Raw genomic sequence first — 24,988 nt, 5'->3', positions numbered from 1 at the left:
ATGTGGGGTCATCGTCAGCAGTACCGAGTAATTGAAATAGGGCATTGAGACAAATCAGGCAGGTCCAGAGAGCAGAAATGGGGGAATAACATTTTTTTCTAAATTCCTTATTGATATTTAGGCCACGTTTGAAGACAAGTCTGGCCTTTTAGCACAGGACTGAATTGAATTGAAATGTCAAAACCGATTCATTACACATTTTTCATCAGTTTTAATTAGTTTTTAATTTTGCTTTGTAGGGGCAGTGGTGACTCAAGCGGTTAAGGTTCTGGGTTGTTGATTGTAGGATTGGATCCAGCCCCAGCACTGTAAAGCTGCCACTGTTGGGCCCTTGATCAAGGCCCTAACCCTCTCTGCTCTGGGGGAACTGTAACACGGCTGACTCTGGGCTCTGACGGGGGATTCATTGCTGAATTAGATCATGAAATATTATGGCTGTGAAAGAGAAGAACTGTGCAGGAGCAGGCGAGTGTTTGTGGGCGAGAGCAGGGTCACTTTTTAGTGAGTGGGTGTCAGTGAGATTTCTGAATCATTTCACCCACTTACAGTGTATAGACCGTTTCAGGCTGGGAAAAGAGAAGTACATTTTGTGTTCTGGCCCTGATTCATGTCTTAAATCCTGCAGTAAGGCTCCATTATTCATCTAATCCCGCCCACAGTGTGTATGGGAAACAACGTAGACTAGTCTCAAAATACTTTAACAAACAGACTCATATGCACCTTGTACACAATCTAACAACATGTAACTGTAAATAAGAAATAAATAAAAGATTAATAAAAACAATACAGACTTTCCTGACGCGGAAACCAATAACAGACTTGTCCCGCCCCACTCCAGCTAAATTAATTTATTTAATTGGTTTTCAACTCCGCGGCGCATCGGCTGCCTTTGTACCGATTGGCTGTACTTGATGTCATTTACAGCAGATCTAATATGGCCATTGGTCATTTTTTTTTCCTTCTCGCACCTTATGCCTAGCTTGTTTGACAACTATCCGTAACGCAAGTCTATTTGTTATTGGTCAATCGGGTTATCAATCTTCTGCGTACTTTAAGCTGATTGGCTTATTGTGTCAAGCGCGTGACCTTCATAGTGTTACCTGTCTCGCCGTGAGAGGCTGAGGGCTCTTCCTGATGCACCGCGGTGTCCCGCCCCTCTACCCCGCTCAATCTCGCGTGCCGAGCGATACCAGCCGGCTAGCATGCCGCTCACACATTAGCATCGACTTTAACTAAATCTCAGTACAAATACATGCTGTCCGTGTGCGACAAGGAAGCTAAGTTGTAAGTAGTAAAGAGCAGCGTCACGCGGTTAAGTCGGAGCGCTGTGTGAGTGGCCTGTGACCGACACACCGCGGTAGAACATGGCGGAGCACCGCGCCACCTCCGACTGCAAGCACAAAGCAAGTCCAAACTCCAGCGGCTCGTTGTCGGGGAACGGACGAGCGAACACTCCGGCCGTGTGCGGTGCTGGAGGCCTGTCCGGTGGGTTAACGCAGCCTGCAGGATGGCAGTCTCTCCTCTCATTCACCATCCTGTTTCTGGCCTGGTTAGCGGGCTTCAGCTCTCGGCTCTTCGCCGTGATACGATTCGAGAGCATCATCCATGAGTTTGACCCTTGGTGAGTAAAAGCCTATAGCCTATTGAGCTACATGCGTAGCTATCCTAGCTAAAACGCTAATTAAAAACATGTTAGAAATGCACGTATTTGTGCATTAAACTTTATACAGAGCGCATAGTTTACAAACCGTAGAGCTAGACTGCAGAAATTCGGGTCTCAAACAAAGCTAACGTTAAGTGACCGTTGAGCAGTGATCAGTGAGCTAATGCCTTTAGCACAATGCTAACAGCTATAAACATTTCACAGCTGGAGGTTTATAGGACTTTCACTAATTCGTCCATTTCTATAATATATAATAATAATCTAAAACCCATTAATTACACCGTGTTCTCATTTCCTTGGAATGATATTAATGTTGCCAGAGAAACTCGGAAATATCCCACAGGAAGCGGTAGTAATGGTGTTTATCGCTCACTAGCATCTCATCTGAATTGTTACTCAGCTTTACAAGCACCAATCTGTATCTGTTGTTATTATTTAGTTCACACGGATTGATCAACAGTGACTGAAACATATTGAGACGCATCTGGGTGAAACCCAGAAAGCAAAATTGAAAGCACAGATTGGTTTTCTATTAATAAAATGCACCATTGAAACAAATGAAAGGTCTAAAATGTCTGAATGGTGTTTGTGCATTCAAGCAGCTTTCTATTGAAGCTCTTTAACAGGCATTAATGACAGGAGTAACAATATTAGGGATGTAGTAGCCTAGTGGTTAAGGTGTTTTTCTACTGACCAGAAGGTCATGGCTTCGAATCCCAGGTTCACCAAGCTGCTACTGCTGGGCCCCTGAACAAGGCCCTTAACCCTCAATTGTGTAAAGTGAAATAAATTGTAAGTTACTCTTGATAAGTTTGTCTGCTAAATGGCAGAAATGTAAATGTAAATATTGCAACCTTCATATTTAAGACTGTTATAGTGCATCCACTGATGTCTCTTTTAAAATACTGTTAGTTTTGCAAGTAACCGGGTTGCCAGATCTTTTAATCTTGAACCCCGCAAATGCATGCTCAAAAAGTCCAAGGAAAAACTGAACGTCTATGAAGTGGAGTTGGACCTGACTCGGTTCATGCTCTCAAATCCAGTTCAGTGTGATACCCTGTTAATGTTAATCTTATAAGTTGGAGTTGGATCAAGCTGTTCTCTACCCCAGGTTTTTTTCCTGTGGTCACCAGGTGACCTCATAATAGTTATTAATATATATATTTACTGGCCTGACTTTGAATTTGAGCGTGACAGTGAATTTGCATATCCAATCCTGTTGCATGAAGATTTCTCAGAATATAGTTAAATAGTATCATTATACATTTATAACAGAATAAAATCTTTGGTCACGGCACTAGCAATTTATGTGTTTGCAGTATGTTTTAAGTTCTATAAAGAATGCTGCTGTACTGTGAAGTTTGGAGAGCTTCTTTCAAATCTTTATGTGCAAAAGAGACTCCATTTTGAGGGCTGGAAATTATTTTTACCGATTTGTATCACTCTCTTTGTCCTATAATATCAGGGATGATTAATAAAGAGTAATTTCTCTGTTAGATTTAAAATTCAAAGTGAATAATTCTATTTTTTTAGGTTCGTCTTATTTGGTAGTCAAATGTAGGTTTCAGGTGTCCATCTTCCTGAGTCTAAAATTCTCTCTAGTAATGTTGTTTGCATAAAACACACAGTTTTCAGAACATTGTCCATTAGGCAAACTGAATTAGAACATTTTTAAATATGTTCATTTTATTCTTTTTCTGGTTAATAATGACTGTACAGCCCTATGGCTTATGCTGCAGTACACAGTTTCTGCACTGTTGTGACTCTGCACATCCACTGGATAAATCCTTCATCTAAACCACTCTGGCTTATTAAGAATTATCAAGCTGTCCCCATTTTTTTTACTCATTTCCTCTCTTCGGGAGGTTATAATCCATTTTCCATGGCTTAGCACTGACAGCTTTTGTTTGCTCTGTGTTCTTTTTATATATTTATTTTTTTAGACCAGATTACACACATGCATGGAGTATATTTCCTACATGCATTGGCTAATGATCTAAAAAAAAAAAAATCACTTGTGATTTTACCTGACCTCTGTTAAATGACTGACACGCTGCTGTTTCTGATTAGTGGTGAGTCTGTATCTGTAGGGAACGTCAGTGATGTGTAACTTGACTTTCACAGAAACTGATTTTGTTCAATTTCCAGAGGAAGTAATTGATTTATTAGGGTTGTAGACTAAACTCATTTTAGGGCTGCGTGGTAATCATTAGCTTGTACGTTCCCAGGTTTACTTGTGTTTTAGCAGTCACTCATAATAGGAGGGAGGGGAGCATTTATGAAGCAACAGAATCTATTTTTCTGATGTATAAGGTCAAATAGGTTGAGTGCAGCTGTTCTGTGTACACAGAGAAAACATCTCTTGTGTTTGAAGAATAATATAACGTAATGTATAGCCAACTTTTTCTACACTCTAAAGGTATAAATCCAAATTAAGGTGGATACTGCATTGTCTTGTATAGTATTGTGTATGTCTGTACTTTTGAGAGTCACAAACTGCTGGAACCAAATTCCTTGTTTGTGTCAACACACTTGGCCAATAAATCTGATTCTTATTCAGATCCTGCACTATTCGCTGGCTAGACTTCTAGGAATGTGCTGGATTTGGGGGAAAACAGTGTTCACCCACTTAACTGATGAGTTTTTAGTCCTGCCATCTCGCACGTTAGCGTTTGACCCAGTGTGAGTGGAGTTCTCTTTCCTGCAGTATTGTATATTTGCTGTACAGATAACCCTGAATGTGAAGGAAGTGAAGTAGTGTGTTGTTGTAGAGCAGTGGTCTTCACTATTTTTTTCATGTGAGCCACACTGATAGGACAAAGTCAATAGGAGAGCCACTTTCACCGCAAAGTATGCCAAGTTATTCAGTCTTAAATAGCTTATCTGCTTAAATACAATGTACAATATTCCAATACAATAATTACTCGAGTTGCGGATGATGCATGCTCCCCATCAGTTACCTCTTTTGTCACTGTCACATTGCTTTGTTGCTGTTCATTTTGTGCGCGGGATTGTTTGATAAGAAATCTATACATTTTTTTAGTCCGTGTGTACAGTAAACACAAGTTGTTAACTAGCATGAAACACAAACTTGCTTCTGGCAGGCCGCCAAAAACTGGCTATTGCGGAACGCAGTGAGTCAGTGACGAGTCAAATAATATATAAAATATATATTATTATTTGTAATAGAGCACATTCATTTTTCTATGCTTCATTGATTGATTTTAATGTTATTTAAATGAAAAAAAAATTTTAACCACATGATCATATCATCGTATTATTTACTGCTATGCGAGCCGCATATTAAAGCTTGGTGAGCCGCAGGAGGCTCGCGAGCCGCGCAATGAGTAACACTGTTGTAGAGTATAGAGGAGAGAATAGATACTAGACAAAACCAAGCATGTACATTCTGTGTTAATGGGCCTTTGTGCTAGCAGTGCTTGGAAAGAATAGCTGATTTACATTCACATTTACATGTGAAGCTGATTACACTGCTCTACATCCCCATCTATTGCCCATACGATACAACGCTGTGTTATATTAAGACCAGCAGCGTAACAGACTCTTCTTCATTACAATTCCCACCTCCTAAAATACTCAGCATTCTTCTAAACGATAACAAATTAACATTCCTGAGACAAAGTAAAATAATACTGATGCAGTCTTTAACGTAAAAAACTTTTTAAATACAATACACGTTTGGACATTTGGAAAGCAGTACACGCTTTTCCTCACAGCTATGCATTTCCACAGTGCCAAGAAGATTCCATGTTACAGCTTTTGGTATTCAGCGAAATTAGAAATGTTTAAACGACACGCTAAGGTTAAGCCATTAAAGCAGACGTTTCCCAGACGATGGCAAAAGACATCAAACACACGCAATATGACGACTCTAGGTTTAGTAGAATACAGTGAGTTTTCAAAACATTGAAGAATAAATAGTGCAACATGGGCGAGTTTGTATGATGTCTTGTCCACCAGAGTGTCGTTGTCAAGCTTGATATTTTTTGAGAGTGCCTGGTAGTCCTGCCTCTATTTTGAACACACAAAATCTTACGCTACTCACATGGAAATATGCCTATTTTGTGATAGAAATAGTGGAAGTATATGAGAAAGGGGAGACGGTAATTCCTTTCCTCCCATCCAGAGAGCATAGCCATATCATGGGCATTATGATCTCTTGGCTATAGAGTGAATGATTTTCAGTAGTGTCACTTGGGAGCCTTTGCTATTTGTCTTCTGTTACATGCTAACAAGGTTTAATTGTGATGTCCACGCCACACACAGCTGCTCACAGGAGCAGCAGAAATAGCAAATTAGCACCAGTTGTTAAGTACAATCCCAATATTTCAATATAAATATTTAATAGGATTCAATCAGCATTTTAATGTTCTTGTTTTGAGAAAAGTGTTCAGATCATCTAATCCCACTGTAGCGCTCATCCAAACTGTTAATTGTGACTAATAATAATAGGTGTAATGTCACATAGATGCTTCTAATATTGTTTTTGTTAGAATCATGTCTCTGCATTGAGATGTGTTTTTGTTGTGATGGATTGCAATGCACTATATGTTGTAAAATCTACAGCCATTGCTTATTGTATTACTGGGTTCAGTAATATTCTTGTTTATAGGTGAACGTGTCTGTATTGTGATTTGTACCAGGGCAGTGCAAGTCACTAAACTTAAAGCGCTGGGTTACTGATCAGTAGGAGTAGTTCAAGCTCCAGCATCACTAAGCTGCCACTGTTGGGCTCTTGAACAAGGCTCTTAACCTTCTCTGCTCCTGGGACACTGCAAAACTGCACTACAGATCCACCATTCTTTTATTTAGGATTATTTATTATATATTTATTATTCAGGATTTGAACCATCTGGAGTACTACCCCATTAGTGTAGTGAAATGGACAGAGATTAAAGATTTTTTCCCCCATTGATTGGAGACTGGGGTTTGGTCTGTTAGTCAGAGCGATCTTCAAAGCCAGCTCAATATTTTGTACAGAGAACACTTCTGTTATATCTGAAATTGAAGGACTCTGAAACTGCTAGTTTCATAAATGTGTGCAGAAGGAGGTTTCGACTGCTCTGTAAAACCATCTTGTTATGCAAAGACTATTCGAAACCAAGTGCTAGGTTTATTATGCTACTTTCACGCCTGCAGTGATTTAACCACTTCAAGTCCCCTGTCGCTGTACTATGAAGGCTCCAGTAGGTGTTCCTACTGCTGGTTGTCATAACTTTTATCAGAGTGGCACAATCCCTTTGGTGGTCGTTCCACATTTGCATAAAGTTCAGCTTTTCTTAACCTTGACACACCCACTGGACACACACACCCACTGGACACACACACCCACTGGACACACATACCCACCCACATCTGGTGGCCAGTGGTTGTTGTCATTCGTGTTGCCAGAGTCCTTAAGCACTCATTGGACATAAATGGTCACATTGTTATTGCATTAGAGATCATCATTTTAACTCTTTGTCCAACTAGTTAAAATCTTTTTATTGCTATGATAGTGATTAATAGAAAAACTCAAATTTATACGTTCTTGCTGCTGTCCTTCTCTTCACAGGCAGTTGACATTATGCTTTGTTTCTCCTTTGCATAAATTTGAATGAAACTCGAATTTGTTTCACTTGTCCTGCTTTCTTCACATCGTTAATGACCGCTTTGAATTGCCAGCCTTCACTGAAAATGCATGACTTTGTCATACTACTTTAGCTTCTATCATGAAAGTCTGCTCAGGATTGATGTCCAGAACATTTTGAGGTCATGTTTTAACACCAAGGTTTGAGCAGTGTCTTGAGTAAAGCTCTTAACCTTCTGACACTGACCCTGTGCTTCTGACCACATCGTCCTAACAATCATATTTATACATTCATACTTAAAGTTTTTGATATTTCTCTGTGAGCTACTTCAGTACTCAAGGTTTTTTCCTCTGTGAAACATACATTGGTTAACCTCGAGAAAAGAGATGTCTCTCTCTCTCTCTCTCTCTCTCTCTCTCTCTCTCTCTCTCTCTCTCTCTCTCTCTCTCTCTCTCTCTCTCTCTCTCTCTCTCTGTCTCTGTCTCTGTGTGTGTGTGTCTGACAGAGAGTAAGCATGGGTGTGGGGCTGTGTGTAGATGGTGTTGGTTGTACCTTACTGAAATACCTTGCCCATATTCTCAGCAGGGGTTTCATTGATTAGCAAGCACAAATGAGAAAATTGGATCGAGGTCTAGAGCAGTTACAGAGCCGCAGGTGCACAGCTTTTTTTTTTTTTTTTTTTTTGCCGTTTAGTGTTTTTTTTTTTTTTTTTTTTTTTTTTTAGATCAGTTATTTGACTATTTCTTTATTTTCATGTTCTGTTTGCACTTCCTGTTCTGCTATTCTGCTCATCATCCCTGCAGTTTTTCTTTCTCTCTCTCCCTCTGTAGCTCGCGTTCACCCTTTTTTTTTTTTACTCTCTTAAATCTTCAGTCGTCCAACAGATGAAAGCTGTGCTTGAAGTCCAACATTTTTTATTTAGTATTATTTTTGATATTATTTCTTATTTAGGATTTGAACCATCTGTAGTACTACCCCATTAAAATGTGTTGCTCTGCTTTTCATGTCTCCCGGAGAGGAGCTTTGTTGTACGAGCTGTGCTGCCCAACTTGGAGCGCCTCTTATTTTCAAACTGTAGCTTAAAATGACTACTCTCTGCTTCTTTTTGTCTGAATGGCAAGATTGATGTTTTATTTCTAGACCTTTTTACCTCGGGTTGTTTCCTTCTTTGAAGATGTCAATTAAATGTTAAACTGTCATAAAACCGAAGCTTGGGAGATGGGGATGACATTTGGAATAGCGATCCTCCTACTCCTAATCCACCTCAAACTCACTTGTATGTCAAACTCAGTGTAACCTCAGACAAAACCTTCATACTGGATCACTTTAAAGGTGTGTTTTTTTTTTTTTTGTTTTGTTTTGTTTTTAATGTCTTGTAGCTCAATTAAGGTTGGTTTTAGATGAAGCTTGATGAATGATGAAGCTTGTTTTAAATCTTATGTGTTTTGGCGTGTGTGTGTTCTATTTAAGAGCATTATGAAAGTGTCTCCTGAGTATCACAGGCTTTTCTCACAGTTGATTCTATGGCTATTAGCCTGTTATTGGGTTAGTGCTGTATAGGGCTTTAATATTGGGTAGATTGTGTTGGTGCTTAGTGAAATGGACGGAGATTAAAGATTTTTCCCCCATTGATTGGAGACTGGGGTTTGGTCTGTTAGTATTTTCAAAGCCAGCTCAGTATTTTGTACAGAGAACACTTCTGTAATCTGAAATTGAAGGACTCTGAAACTGGCCCATAATCTGCTAGTTTCATAAATGTGTGCATAAGGAGGTTTCGACTGCTCTGTAAAACCATCTTGTTATGCAAAGACTATTCGAAACCAAGTGCTAGGTTTATTATGCTACTTTCACACCTGCAGTGATTTAACCACTTCAAGTCCCCTGTCTCTGTACTATGAAGGCTCCAGTAGGTGTTCCTACTGCTGGTTGTCATAACTTTTATCAGAGTGGCACAATCCTTTTGGTAGTCGTTCCAGATTTGCATAAAGTTAAGCTTTTCTTAACCTTGCCACGCCCATTGGACACACACCCACTGGACACACACACCCACACACATCTGGTGGCCAGTGGTTGTCATTCGTGTTGCCAGAAGCCTCAACCACTCACTGAACAGGAAGTCAAATTGATGCGAATGTAGCATTAGACATAATCATTAACTCTTTTTCAAACCAGTTGAAATCTTTTCATTTATTGAAATCATCATTTATCTAAAAAAAAAAAATCAAATCCTTGCTGCCATTCTTCTCCCAACAGGTAGTCGACATACTGCTTTGCTTCTCGTTCGCATGAAGTTGAATGACACTCAAATATATTTCCCTTATCCTGCCTTCTTCACATCATTAATGGTCACTATAGACTTCGGTCAGTCGGAATCAGATTTTTTGTATTACTTACCTGCCCCCATGAAAGCAGGGTCAGAATTGATGTCCAGAACATTTTGAGGTCATCTTTTATTGTCAAAATTTGAACAGTGTTTGCTTTGATCAGTATTTATAACTAAACTTTTGCTGTGATGGACGTAATGATTGTATGGTGTGGTTGATCCTTTAACTCACAGCCTTTATGTATTTCTGTTTTAAAGCGACGCTGTCATCTGTAGCACTGTTATTTTTTATTTTTCTAAAATATAAAATTGTGTTCTGATTGTATGTTTGTGGTAAATTGTTTTAGAATACGCAACCTGTGTAATCTCTAGCTCTTTAAAAATGGCTGTAACTATACAACCGAAGCTTGAGACACCAGCTGTGAAAAAGTCTAAGCTGAGCTGCAGATTCTGACATATTTGTTTTTTGTGAAGCAGAGAGAAACCAGTGGAACGGAGAGCTACCTGCTGGCTGCAAAGTTTTTTTTAATCAATATACATGTTTGTTAATCAAATCAGAGTGACAGGCTGCACAGATTGAAACCTAGACTTGTATGTTTGCTGTTAAAGTTCAAATTAAGTTCTTTAAAAAAAACAAAAGTTGTACTGTGGAACCCAATTTTGCAGCTCTGTATGCTGGAGTGTTTTTTACACTGAGCACGTTGCCTGCAGTCCGAGTGCGATTGTTCCCAATTCATCGCTGGGCTGGATTCAGATTCACTTTTTTATTTATTTATTTATTTTTTATCAAACCCCAGTGCATTTGTGTTCATCTTGCATCATCAAAAAAAGGATAACAACGCGACTCGTAACATGTATATTTTATTTTTCTTTTTTTGTTACTATTATGTTTAAGGCATCTCACTCCTTCTGTGTCCCACAATGTTCCCCTGCTACACATCTTCATGGTACACATGTGGAAACTAATGATGTCATCGGCTGAAACACAAATGCATGTTACTTCACTTCCTGAGCAAGTGCAGAGCAGATCATGAGTTGTGTTAGGGCTGGGCGATATGGCTGAAAACTGTATCACGATATCAGTGTTTCATATTGGTCGATATCGATAATTATTAATATTTATGACCCATTTAAAATAAGGACCAGGAGAAAAATATATTACATTTAAACATTTTTATTTTAAACTGAACCTTCCCCTGATCATAATCCCCTCAGTTATTAAGACAGAAATGTCAACAACCATGAAAAACTCAAATAATTAAAATGTAAACATAAGTCTAAAGTCACAATGAACACTTAACAATTATCTCGGTGCAAAATGAAAGAAAATGTAAGAAATGCTTAATAAAATGTAATAAAATAGTGCAAAGTGTTAAACATAAATGGGGACGACAGTCTTGCATAATTTGCAGACGACATAGGTCTGACTATGGTATATATACGGTATAATATCCAAAAAAACTGCCATACTGGGGAGCTGACTTTTCCTCTTTTATTTACAATTTCTTCGCTCGCTGCGGCGCTCATTTTCTTCTTATCAGTCACCGGTTACTGAAGAGGAATCCAGCAGACCAGCATGAGACAACGATATGGCGCGACCAAACTTGATACTGTTACATGATTGACTGTTAGCATGTCACTCTCTATGTTGTTGGTTACCAGAGAGTGAGTGCCTTGTTAATGCAACCAAACTTGTTTTGCAACCTCTGTTTTCGTCCGACGAAGAATAAAAACATTTTTTTGTTTTATCGAACACATTTTTTTATTGATTTCTATCACGTGATCACGTGTCTATCGCAAAACTTATAGTTTTATCGCCCAGCCCTAAGATGTGTTCATGTTCACAAGAATCACGTTCATTCCCAGTGCAAATAAACTCGCATCACCTCCTATAGGTAGACCGTTCAGTATCAAGGTGTGTTTCCTGGTCCACACGATGGCTTTCATGTTACCAATTTTCATGTTATGAGCACTGCTATTTTTCACAAGATTCTGCCAGTTTGAAAGCCACTAATTCAACTGCAGGAACCTCAAAAAAGTTAGAAAGCATGAGAGTATCACAGCCTGGATCCACAGTTGGTTATATATCCATTGGATTGTGTTGGTGTGTACAGTGAAATGTGCTGGTGGAAAGTCTTTTGTTCTTTTCATTCATTTTCTACTACTTATCCGAACTACCTCGGGTCACGGGGAGCCTGTGCATCTCAGGCATCATCGCGCATCAAGGCAGGATACACCCTGGACAGAGTGCCAACCCATCGCAGGGCACACACACTCTTTCACTCACGCAATCACACACTACGGACAATTTTCCAGAGATGCCAGTCAACCTACCATGCATGTCTTAGGACCAGGGGAGGAAACCGGAGTACCCGGAGGAAACCCCCGAGGCACGGGGAGAACATGCAAACTCCACACGCACAAGGCGGAGGCGGGAATCGAACCCCCAACCCTGGAGGAGTGAGGCGAACATGCTAACCACTAAGCCACCGTGCCCCCCTTGTTCTTAAATATATTTCCTAAATAAATAATTGACCACTCTGCAGCTATAACAGAATCAAACTGCTTTAATTATGCATGATAACATTTGTTATGTTTGCAGTGAAGCATTTGTTTTTATTTTAAAAAAAAAGTGTCTTTGGTAATACGGGGCTTGTGATGCTGAAAGTCAGATCTAAAGCTCCTCTTAAGCACCATTTAATGAAAGTTTGTTCAAAATAGTTTAAGTGAAATTTGTGGACTCTTTTAGCATGCACGTTGCCTCATTTAGATAAGCCCTGTTTAAACTGTTTGACAGGTTATAATTCACGGGTGTTTTTCTTTTTTTTTTTTTTTTTTGTTGAAGAAATCGAGTGTGTTAATTACGGTGTGTTTACTTGGTATCTGTCCTCTCCATTCAGCACATTTTCTTCCTTCTGCCGGCGATGCCGGCATAACTGCATCCTTCATATTGATGTGCTCTTGCCTAAGGACAGGCTCTTTTGTACTCATCTGGAAATCTGTTCTGATTGTTTCTCAAAGCTAATCACTTATTTTATGGTGGCTTTTTAGGAAATTAACGCCAAGGACACGAGGCATAACAACGCTTGATTGCTTTTCTCCCTTCAGGGCAAAAGATTAAAGGTGTTGGATAAAACGCCATAACCAGTGTTGGTTTGAAAGGCTGAGTTTCCTTTGTTCAAGGCAAGTACGTTGTTATGAATTATGTTTGAAAAATGTATAATGAAGGCCTGAATACACTGAGATTTGACTCTCTTCTGTTAGCACAATAAAAGGTGTTATCAGAATGAATAAGATGCAAAGTTATGCAACAGGAACACACAAACAAGATATTTACATTGGTGTGAAAAACATTAGTTGTCCCTTAAACTTAAGACACATTTGCATAAGATCTATATGAATATCTGGTGTCAGGAATAATGACTTAATGCAACACCAATTGTTCTTCATATTTTGACCAATTTCTGCTCTTATTGTTCACAGCATTCATACCTTAGACAATCCAAACACAACACTTCACACTCCAACAACCAGTGCTCATTTTGTGCATTGTTAAACTCAGTAATTGCTTTAGAGGATTAAAACAGTTGGTTGTAATGTACTTCACAGCTTATCACTACCTTATGTCATTACCAGGATTATGAACTCACTCTGGTGCACGTGTGCACACTAGACACTTGGCATCTAAGAAACCAGTGCAGTGTCTGCAGCCAGGGAACACAATAAATCAAATATGTCCACTATGCAAATAGCATTACCGCATTTTATTGGCCAGCTAGCTCAGGGAAAAAGTAAGTTACTCTCGGTAATCTCTCTGGCTTTTCGAGTATTATCTCTGTCTCTCTCTCTCTCTCTCTCTCTCTCATGACATGATCTAGTTCCTGTTAAAATGCTGAGCACTGTATGTCTTTGGAGTCATTTCCTGAGTTAGCTATGCTTCACGCTACAATATGATCTTTCTCTAACAGAGATGGTCAGTGTCTTGTTTAAAATAAAGTAGTAGTCATAATCGGATTGACACTTTGCTTCTAGAAAAAAATCGAAGGAAACGGACCGGGGTCTCGAGAGTGATTTATTAGTGTTCAGTTCTGCTTCATTCAGTTGAGACTTGGACTGGATTCAGTTCTTGACTTTCACATTTTCTGCATTTCTGCCATTTTAATAACGGCTGATATTTTTTCCCCTCTTGCTTTGTAATTGAGACTGCAGGATTGGTTAAATCTGAGCTCTTGGTTAAAGTGTTAAGGCTTATAAAGGCCAGTGAATTGACACATCTCATTTGTGTTTGAGTTTAATCTGGGTGATTTCAGACCCGTGCTTTGTTCAGAAACAGAGCTTAAATGGTTTGTGTTGCAATTTCTGCAACATTGGTTCTGTTTAATTTCACACAGGAGCATTTCACATTTGTTCCGTAATGTCTTCATGCCAGTCTCTCACTGAGTAAACAGTCCTCTCCTTTGTCCGAGGACGCCTGTTTATGTTCCAGGGTTCATCTCCTAGCCGTAATCTATCAAGATGCACAGTCAGCAGCTCTGAGAGCTTATTGTAGCTTTGTTTTTATCTGTACTTTTTTTTTTTTTTTTTTTTTTAAATAATTTATCTCTTTGAGCAGGAGTCAAGGTTTCATCGGGACACTGTTGTTTTAATTCGCCTGTTTTGCTGAAGAGCCATTCTACCATTCTGTCATTTTTAAACTGAAGAGGCGTGCTTTGTTTTTTAATTGCCATGATGTGCTCTCTCACAGCATTCCGTGTCACCGAAGATCTGTTAGACCTGTTAACCAACGATTCACCTGGTGCACACCATCAGCTAACCAAACACAGTTCTCAGCATGCAATGCCATATAGTCTGGTTCATGGAATTGCTTTCTCACCATAAACTAACAGCTCTGGAGTTCATTTGTGATCGTTTTGTTGTGGGATCGACTACAGTTGCGGTGTTCATGTATGTTTAAATGGACCAAACCAAGGGAGAAAACACAGCAGGTACTGAAACGTACAGAAGGAATTTGGAATGCTAAAGCAGTATAAACTGCTTGCTAATGCAGGAAGAGCAGATTGGGTCTGGATTGCTAGTTTTCACTTTTAATCGCCGGGTAGATAATTAGGTTTTGTGGGCTGGTAATCTGGTTCTAAGGAAGGTATGTTTTCGTCATCTTTTGCACACTGCGCTTCATGTTGGAACAACAGTCTTTGATACATAGTCCTTCATTGATGAAGTGGAGTTTGTTTTTATACGCGCGCGCACACACACACACACACTAGTGTGAATGGATGTGGAAACATTGAGACCCAGCAAAAGAAATACTGCAGCACAAAGCTCGCATATTATCCACCTGTCAGTTGATCGCTAACATACTGATATTATCCACATACACACAGGTTAGGTGAGGGAAGAAAATGACCGCTCACGGCGATTTTTGTGGAAGAGTCCACGAGATCTTTCTTTTGCTTCCTTTCTAGAATAGTTAATTAGGTTCACCGGAAACTAAAACAAGTGATACTCAGCTGCAAAGTGTAAAGGCTGAGAATGTATAATTTGTGCACTTCTGCTAAGCTACCTGTGGGTCTCAGGCTTTGCATCTCACCTCTGTCTCACTGGGCTTGTCATACTCAATCTCAGATATGCAAAGGCAGTAGGAAGGTATCTTTTTAATTTTGCCCCAAAGTTACTTTTAGATGGATAATTGACCAGGTAATTGAATTTTCTGTATGTAACCGATAGTCAGTATTACCTGTAGTGAATCAGCGAATGACTTCCATTACCTTACTCAAAAGCAGTATGTTTCTTTTTCCATGGCCTCTGCAATACAGTGGTTCTGTAAAAGAGGTTAGAGCAGCCTTTTGTGCCAGAGGTCCATCTTTAATTTAGGACACAACTCTGCCTCCATCCTTTCTGCACTCTGCATTAATAAAGTCTTCTCCAGCTGAATTGGCCCCTTTCAGGGCCTAGAGTATATCCATCCAGTGTGAAATTGAGTTTTTTATTTATTTATTTTTTTAAAGTGAGCGGAGTTAAGAGATGGGAGACGCACTGAATGGCGAGGTTAAAGAAGAAAATTCCAGCATGCCACTTCTATTAACAGAGGATTGCAAGTGAAGTGTCAGAACAAGAACGAAGCAGCCATGTTCGTCAAAAAGCCTGGATGCTGTGTGTGTGTGTTTATCATAAACAGTCCTCCTGCTACTCCCACTTGCATGCCTCTTAAAGGCAGTGGGCTGTCGGATCGCCACCCGGACACTGCCATTTTCTCCTGTGAAAGGGTTGTATTATCTGATGGCTGGTCATTAATCTGATGGCTGGCTGTAAAGGGGAAAAAAAACGTTCCTCATTCATTCAGTTACCATGACAACAGCAAAAACCACCATTTCGTCAAAGTGCGTTTATCTGATTTTTGTTTTTAGCAAAACCAGTCAGACCAAAGTGTGCAACTTCTCCACCTCAGCTCTACTGCACGTCTGCTTTATCCGTATTCTATTAAGATGAGATGTACAGCATTAAATAGTTAATATAATATATTGTGTGTATATCTGATATCTGACTTCATGAGCGGATGGACCGATTAAACTGTAAGATTGAGAGATGAATTTTATAGATCAGTCATGATAGATAAAACACTTTACTACTTCAGTAATAAAGCTTTCATAAGGCTTCTGATGTACAGTATTGCGTGATAGATTGTGTTCCCAGTGACCCTGCGTGGGATAAGTAGTGAAGTAACTGGAGGGTGGGATTTGATCGTGTCATTTTATTTGTTTTTATAACTTGAGGGTGTGCCTTAAAGTGATGTTATTACATGTAAAGGTGTTTTAACGCCCTGCTCTCACACACACTCATGGCTCACTGTGTTACTGAAGATGATGGATTATCTTCAATGGGGAAAAATCAGTGACATTTGAAATAAAAAAAATAAAAAAAAGCCAAAAAGGGAAATTGTACTGGTTTAATAGCATTTGAGGAGACAATCTCATTTAAGCATCTCAGTCATTTCCTCTTTTATATATATCGTTTCAAATCACAGAAATTGGCTGACGCACTTAGCTTAAAACTGAGTTGTTTTCATTTAATGCTGTTTTCTTTATCCACTGCACCACTGATGTATACCAGCCCTTGTCAGATGTCTCAGTGGAGGCTTAAATGCAGACAACTCATTGGTAACTACACATTAGGGCTACACAATATTGTCAAACAACGTGATCTGTAATAAAGGTGCTGAATATGTCGAGAACGTAAAGTTTTTTTAATGCATCAAACTGGATGCGCTAATGACGGTATCTAAAAATGAACTTATGAATTATTTCTGTTTTTATGGGTCTTTTATCATTTATGTCCAAAATCCAGTGTTTGTTTCTTTGTTCTTAATGCAAATGACCAAATTGCTATTTGCAATGTGCAAAATAGATCAAGAGGTCATCCTCCGTGCATGGCAAAAAAAAAAAAACCCTCTGGCAGCTTTCAGGTAGTCCGAATCCCAGACTACGTCCTATTTGCTGCGTGTAGCTTAGATTAGCTAGGACAGGGTGTCCCAGTCTTACTCAGAAAGGCCCAGTGTGGGTGCAGGTTTTCATAACAGCCAAGCAGAAGCCACACTTCATAGTATTTTTAAAAGCAGGTTCAGCTAATGAAGGAAGTGGAATCAGGTGATGCTCGATTGGGCTGAAAGCCTGCGCCCACACCAAGATAAGACGTGGATATTACATGTAAAATATTCTGCACGCCATTGAAGATTCAGCCACAGGGAAAATGCTATGGAAGTGCAGGGCTAAATATAGGGCCTTGTTTATACTCGTCAGCTTGCTATTGGTGAACAAAAGTTCACAATCGGTACCACGGTTCACTAGAAGCAGGAAAAAAAATTAAAAAGCCACGTTTCACTTAAAACAAAACAAAAAAATCAAATCAACTGAAGAGACGAATGCTGCTTACTTCCATGTTATAAATCACTGATAATGTTTAATTTGACATTAAGCTAAACTCCTGTATGCCTTCTCTGTTTATTATTCACACGTTTAACAGTCATTTAATATAAGAATATTTTCTAAGAGAGAATGTGATAGAAGTTTTATTGTGCTGCCTAAATAAAATGAACTCAAATTGCAATGCTAATATGCTGCACTCACTTTATATAGGTAACTATAAGATTAATCAAAAAGCTCTTTAACCTGTCTCCAGAGCAGAGAAAGCAGCTCTAGGATGGTCAGTACAAATCTGATTCCACTCCACATTTCTGTAATGCAGTTAGGGAGAAGTTCAACATCTTGCTAGTAAAGATGGCTAGAATTAGCTGACTTGAGGAGGTGGAGTTGGGCCCAAGGTCAAAAAGTGGCACTCGTGTATAATCTGTCCAATTAACACATTGAAAAGGCTTTTTCCTTGATTTAATCAATGCGGAAAGATGTGAAGCCATTTTTTTATTTATTTATTTATTTTTAATGATTTGTATGTGCATTTGGATGGATTATGAACTTAAGTTAGTTTTAATTGCATTTTATAGGCATTAAGGGTGTTCCTGCACAGCCATGACTGAGCACTTTGTTTCTTTGATTTTTGCTGGTAATCCTGTTTACTCATCTATGTCTATCTGAAAGCTGAAAGAAATAATCCAGCAGGTCAGCTAATGTAAGCTTAGGGCTTTGCCCACATGTTTGAAGGTTAGAGGCCAACCACTGGGATCATGTGCTGTCATCCTCGATCTCTACAGTATACAATATGCTTCATTGTTATTCTCTTCAGACCCTTTGTAATTTCAGTTCTTTGAAAATCTCCGTTTGAGGCTCAGCATGGAAACAGTCCAGACTGATCACAGACGGATGGAAAGAGAGCTGGCAAACATGTTGTCCTGATTACCGTGTTCCAATTACAGAAAATGCAAATGCATGATGTTCTCATATTGTTCTCGGGTTATGAATTGAGGCTTTGCAGCTGCATCTACATTTTATTGTATATAAATAAATAGAAGTATTCTTTCTGACAGGCAGGCTGTCACATGGCTGGCTCTGACGACATGTTTATTTTTTCCCCCCCTCCTATTTTTCTTTTTTCTTCCCACTGTCTTTCCATCCCTCAACATACAGGTTCAACTACAGGTCAACTCATTACCTCAGTACTAATGGCTTTTATGAATTTCTCAACTGGTTCGATGAGAGGGCATGGTATCCACTTGGCAGGATCGTGGGAGGCACGGTAAGGACTGACTAATTAAAAATCTCAGTGGTTCTCTGTCTCTCTCTCTGTGTCTCTGTCTCTCTCGCTCTCTCGCGCACTCTCTCTCTCTCTCTCTCTCTCTCTCTCTCTCTCTCTCTCTCTCTCTCTCTCTCTCTCTCTCTCTCTCTCTCTCTCTCTCTCTCTCTCTCTCTCTCTCTCTCTCTCTCTCTCTCTCTCTCTCTCTCTCTCTCTCTCTCTCTCTCTCTCTCTCTCCACCTCGATCTTGGTCATTCACTAGGCATTCAGACTTCCATCACGACACCCAAATCTTCGACTTTATGACCTTCACCTTTTTATTCACAGTGGCAGGAAGTGGAACAGGGTTTTGTAAAGCTGTGGCAGGCTTTGTCAGTACTTTGCAGAGAGGGTTTTTACAGCATGACCGCTCTGATGTGAGGGCTATAGAGACTTTCAGGAGACAGATCTCCGCAGCTGCTGCAGCGGCCATTTAGAACAGACGATGTACGGCTGCTCATCTAGAGCAGGCCCTGCGGGTTGAGGGAGAAGAAAAGAAGGTCTGCAAAAAAAAAAAATGCATCTTCTTCCCTTCACCCTTTTTCGTCTTTCCTGTTCAGTGCTCCAGTTGTCCTTGTTTTGATATTACATGCGGGTTTAACTGCACTATTTCTGGTTTAGACAGGCAAGGAGTATAGCAAATCTTAGATCATCTTTCACATTGAAACCCTGCTTCATGTACTAATGAAATCTACATGTATTAGGGTGTCCCAAAAATACAGAATTTTATATAGTGGCGATTTTGGATGCAGTGTTGTCAGCCAGCAATCAATATTGGTTGATAAAAGCAACTTTTAAAAACAGACGATGGACTGTGTCAATTACATCCTGGCATTCAAAAGTGTGTAGAAATATGTGCGAGATGTTAACCAGCAACTCGTGCTGAGTGTTAAGAAAATTTCCCTTGTCTGTGAATTACTTTGAACTGGGTGACAATGACAGCAGAATTTTAATTTGTAAGCTTTTCACTGCTAGAATTTCACCAGGTGGAACTGTTTCTCCGTTAATATCCGACATTTAAAGCTCAAAACAGCAAAGAATCTGACCTGTTTGTTAAAGCTAACCATGAAGGCTGCTTTGGCCCAGCCAAAGCTATATATCTGTAGAACAATCTTTTGACAGGACATTTCAACCAGACATCACAAAAGCTCAAGACCCTAGAGAGTAATGAGTTTACCTTGCTGGCTGATCAACCGTTGTCCATATTGGATGACACGGGCTTCCATAGACTGCTGATACACCTCGCTTCTTGCTACACGATACCAAGTCCAAGTGTTATTAGATATACAGCATTGTGGCAGATCAAATCGACAGAATGACTTAGCAATGAGCTTCACAACAGATAATCAGATGCAAGCCTAACCAGCATGTTTAAACTGTCAGAGTAGCGCCATGAACTGCGTCCGAGTAGCGCCATGAACTGCGTCCGAGTAGCGCCATGACAGACACTGATCTCACTGCTGTGCATAGCTCATGCCGTCCAGCTTGGCCGTCCGTGAAGACAACATATTAAGAAACATGGACATGTTGATTCAGCAAGAATAGTTATTTGTATTTCTTTCATAGTGAAGTATAATTAATTAATTTGTAATTTGAAACGAGGTATGGGGCCAGATGTCATTTTTTTAAATAATCATACATCAATATCTGTGTATCTCTAATGTCCGTTCTGCAGCATTGCAAGGAGAAACATTATCCAGCTGCATTATTGTCTGTAACCAATGACCATAGGTGATTACACACATGACCACTCACCTGAACGAGACTGCAGAAACATGATCAGAAAACCAAGCTGTGAGGGAAATTTAAATGGCCCCGATGCCTGTTTGTAGTCAGAAGAAACCGATTTGGCTTAAACAAATGAAACCTGAAGGAAACATTAAAAATGTCTCAGGAGTGTTTTAAAGGAATATAGACTAGTGGCATGTATGAGTACAGTCCATAGGGATTTCATACCAAAAGGCCACATGGTAATAATGTTTCATCTTTGAGGGGGTTTTGTCTGGCCTGCATGTGCGCATTGATAGTCTGGTCACTCTAGAAGGTTTCAGTGTTGTCTAATGGAAATCGTGCCAAGAAGAGGATGCTTTCCCTTTTACTCTATGAAGCATGTCTTCTTGTGACATTAAAAATGACCATCAAAGTAAAATAATGCACCATAAACTGCCAAATGTCACACACACTGCTCAGTTCTTACGAGTAAAATGATTTGGGTTGTTACTAATGTTCATCCTCCTTGCGTATTTCTCCAGGTGTATCCAGGTCTCATGGTGACTGCAGGTCTAATCCACTATCTCCTGAACCTGCTCCATGTGACCGTGCACATCCGTGACGTGTGTGTTTTCCTGGCTCCGGTCTTCAGTGGCCTGACCGCCATCTCCACCTTCCTGCTGACGAGAGAGTTGTGGAATCAGGGCGCCGGGCTGCTGGCTGCCTGTTTCATCGCTATCGTTCCCGGTTACATCTCTCGCTCCGTAGCAGGTTCTTTCGACAACGAGGGCATCGCCATCTTTGCTCTGCAGTTTACTTACTACCTTTGGGTGAGCTTCAAAGCAAACACTGCTCATTCTCTCACACTCAGGCTGTCTGCTGTCTTTTCTGGATCACTCCACACTCCTTCACTTCTGCTCTTCTTCCTGTCTTGTTAAATAGGAAATAATTCTTGGTTTTCAAGAATCAAAGATTCTAACTTCAAAGATATTTGACTCCCAAGGTGTTTAATACCAATATTCAAGGTGGTATACATTTCCTTGCTTTCCATTCAGTACAAAAGCGTGTAGAGATTCAAATTCAAAATAGAAGAAAAATATTTTGCTGCTCAGATTTAAATGAATTTCTAGTGAAGCTTAAATGTGCTGTTTGTATCCCCCTAATTGGTCTGTTAGCAGTGTGCACTATGTGTTTACACTTTAGTTCTGCCGAGGTTAATCTCATATTTGATTTTGGCCGCTGCAATTAGCTCATCACTGACGGAAAGAATCCAAACTGTCTGTTCATTGTTGTCTTCTGTACAAAAAGACTTCTGTGTCCTTTACTGAAGGAGAGAATTTTCAGCCGTTTACACTCTGGTTGTATGTCATCCTTCTGAAGGTTCTTATGAATAAGCAGTCATGTAGTCTGACTAATGTAAAATAATCAGTAAACATCCCAGTATCAGCTTAGATCAATATCAGCATCAGTCGTCATCATATCATTGAAGTTGTACTTAAACTGGGCCTTTTCTCTTTCAGGTCAAGTCTGTGAAGACTGGATCGGTCTTCTGGGCCATTGGCTGTTGCCTCTCCTATTTCTATATGGTAAGTGTTATATTGTTTATTCTCTCTGAGCATTGTCCTGTAATGTTTTTACATTTAATTGCACACTGTGAGAGCAGATAGGACCAGGTACATCCAAGAGCTACATTTCCTCATTTTACACAGAAATATATAAAGTAAACAAACAAAAAAACAGCGTTCATCAGTTGCATTAATAAAAAGGAGCCATAAATGAAGTCTGCGAGTTTTCTTTGGTGACAGGAGGCAGTGCCCATTAATGACAGTTCTGTCCTCCTTTTCTCTTCACTTTTTCAGAACAACAAGAGCTAGAGTCTACTGAAAGCAACAGTACAATTCGATACCAGTGCTTTTTAAACCACACAGATTCAAGATGAGAATTTTAAACCATGAACTTAAAAATAAACAACTCAAACTGCTCTTACATGGACATCAGCCTGATTTCCACAAACAGCAGTTTTTTGTTTATTTTTATTCATGTAATCTCTTTCTAAACTTCAAAAATAAAACAAATATCATAGGCCAGTTGTGTGCAAAATAAGAGTTTTTAAAGAAAATAATATTTGTCAGATTCTTGATAAAAGAAGTCTTGGCCTGAAGTTGAAGAGCATTTCAGTATACTGAGGGGATGACTATTTTATTAAATCTGCCCATTGAGAAACTTCGGTGTCAGTTAGCTCTTTTTCTGTTTTCTCAAGGGGGCTAATTCTTGTTTAGAAAAACTAAGCATCGTGACTTTCTCGGCTGTCAGGCTGCTTTTCCTTTCATTGGCTGTATTAGAGGCAGCCCCGAAGACCTTCTTGTTCTCTGCACTTGCATTTGTTTTACAATACAATTATCTGTTAAAGCTGAGAGGCTCGTCACTCTTGTTGACCGTTTACTAAAGCAAGGCCTTATCTAATCATAGACTGTTTGACTCTCTGACAAAGGTGTGCACTTGTAATCTCATCATCCTGCTTTTGCTGCACTTTCTTCCAAAATTTCATCTAACAGACTGGAGAGGCTGCTTGTACACACTGTACCTACGCACAAGGCCGTCGTGCCACCTCAGATCCTTTATATATAGTCTTTTTGTCTAGTTGTTACATCTTGTCTAGCTCTTCCACTTCTGCATGCAAACCGGTGGTAAGAGTGCAAAGTGTCCACAAAATAATTTTTTTTAAATTTCAATTTTCATATAATATGCTGAACACAAATACAAGTCACTCTTTACGATACAAAAAGCTGAGCTTATACTGCAAGCTCACTGGTTAACAGTGAGACGTTTCAATCACGTGATCCATACTATTGCACCTTGTTTGCTGCTCCTATTTGGGGTAATTAGTTGACGTTCAGATGACGTTATCTGAATCAGTTGACGTTTCTTTAACATCCTTTGTGCATGAATAAGCAAGTTACTGAGTTTTAGACGTCACATACAATCTTTCTCGAGACAGAGTTACAAGCTCAGGGGAGAACACGAACTTGGCTCTCAGTTTATCATGTGTAGCTGCAGCGATCAACTCCCCTACGTGACTCACGTCAGTGCACTTACCTAGGACGTCTCTGTCAGAAACAGAAAAGTGTCGTTTTGGCAGCATTGATCCAACTGTTCAGTAAAGCTCCAAACCAGCCTTATCTGTTCTGTTATCTCCTGAGCTCTGATGCTGCCTGCAGGGTGTTTTTCTCCGTTCTGCTAACTTTATTCTAATGCTTAACGTTGCGGCTGCTTTTCCAGCGACCTGAATTACTTTTTAATAAAACACTTCTAAAACCATTTGCAGTCATTTGTACTATAGGCTTCAACACCTACTCAGTACCTCTAACCAACAGGCTGTAGGATGAAAGACTAGACTTTCTAGTGTACACCACTCAAAAATGTACACTCTCCTGTACCTAGTTGATTGGGTTGAGTGCTTTGTGTAGATCTATAGTGTTTGTGTGTGTGTGTGTGTGTGTTTTTTTTGCAGGTGTCTGCGTGGGGAGGCTATGTTTTCATCATCAACCTGATCCCGCTGCATGTGTTTGTTCTGCTGCTCATGCAGCGATACAGCAGGAGGCTTTATATTGGTGAGTCAGCGCTCCATGAGTGTACATGTGTGTGTTTATCGTTTGAGATACACTACCACCTACACACACACCACACAAACATGGAATATCTTCAGTCTTCATTTGCAGTAGTGAAAATGGTTTTGTTCTCATTCTCTCCTATATTTTTATTTCACACATACACGTGAATATGGAGGACAAAGCTTCATGTTGCTTGCTGTGCTCAATTCAGTGTCTGTTTGGTTTTTATTGAGACATCCTGCTGCAGGGAGAGCAAAATGTATCCAAAACTGGACTTTTTAATAGCACATATTTTTCCACCTACTCCTCTGCCTCTCATAACCAATTAGACTGACAGCTTCTTACAACTTACCACAAAACGGATCCCAACTGCCTAAATTGGGGTTTTTATTATAAAGTTGCATTGTTACCCGCACAAACGGCAGAGGCGTAGGACTTTTCTGAGAAGCAAATCGTTATTTGAGTGTTTTTGTTTTGATTGATGGCCTTGTTTTAAAGAAAGTGTGTGGGCTCGAGAGTGCTCGCACGGTGGACCAGGATAGCGCCGCTTTCTCCTGATAATTCTGTTAGGGCTTTCATTATCCCTCCCCTCATGGCTCTGTGGTGTAGTGGCCCAGCTGCTGCAGTCAGAAATGTGCTCAGTGATGGATGCTGGACATTAGCCTCATCAAACACTGTTCCACAATACTTTTTTTTTTTTCTTTTTCCCCCCCTTTTCCCCTGGAGTGCCACAGAACAGGTGCTGCATCTGGCTCCCCAATGCGTTTCAGTTACACAGCACTTCTGTTTAGCTTGCTAATAAATTAGACCAATTTGGATTAAGTAACATTTCGGTGGCTCCAAGATCTGGGCAGATATTTCAAAGTGCTTA

At 39.8% G+C, this 24,988-nt stretch overlaps 1 protein-coding gene across 1 annotated transcript in view; it reads left to right on the top strand.

Annotated features, from left to right (window-relative positions):
• The first annotated feature begins 1,117 nt into the window (after nucleotides 1-1,117).
• The window catches only part of stt3b (STT3 oligosaccharyltransferase complex catalytic subunit B), a 33,843-nt gene continuing 9,972 nt past the window's right edge, over nucleotides 1,118-24,988 (top strand). The window contains exons 1-5 of the mRNA XM_060869877.1: nucleotides 1,118-1,621; nucleotides 18,652-18,760; nucleotides 21,049-21,336; nucleotides 22,027-22,092; nucleotides 24,018-24,117. Of these exons, the coding sequence (XP_060725860.1) occupies nucleotides 1,365-1,621; nucleotides 18,652-18,760; nucleotides 21,049-21,336; nucleotides 22,027-22,092; nucleotides 24,018-24,117 (820 nt within the window). The 5' untranslated portion in view covers nucleotides 1,118-1,364. The remainder of the gene's footprint in view (nucleotides 1,622-18,651; nucleotides 18,761-21,048; nucleotides 21,337-22,026; nucleotides 22,093-24,017; nucleotides 24,118-24,988) is intronic.

Source organism: Tachysurus vachellii, chromosome 5, assembly GCF_030014155.1.
Source record: "Tachysurus vachellii isolate PV-2020 chromosome 5, HZAU_Pvac_v1, whole genome shotgun sequence".
NCBI lineage: Eukaryota > Metazoa > Chordata > Actinopteri > Siluriformes > Bagridae > Tachysurus > Tachysurus vachellii.
This window is presented reverse-complemented; position numbering and strand designations above follow the sequence as displayed.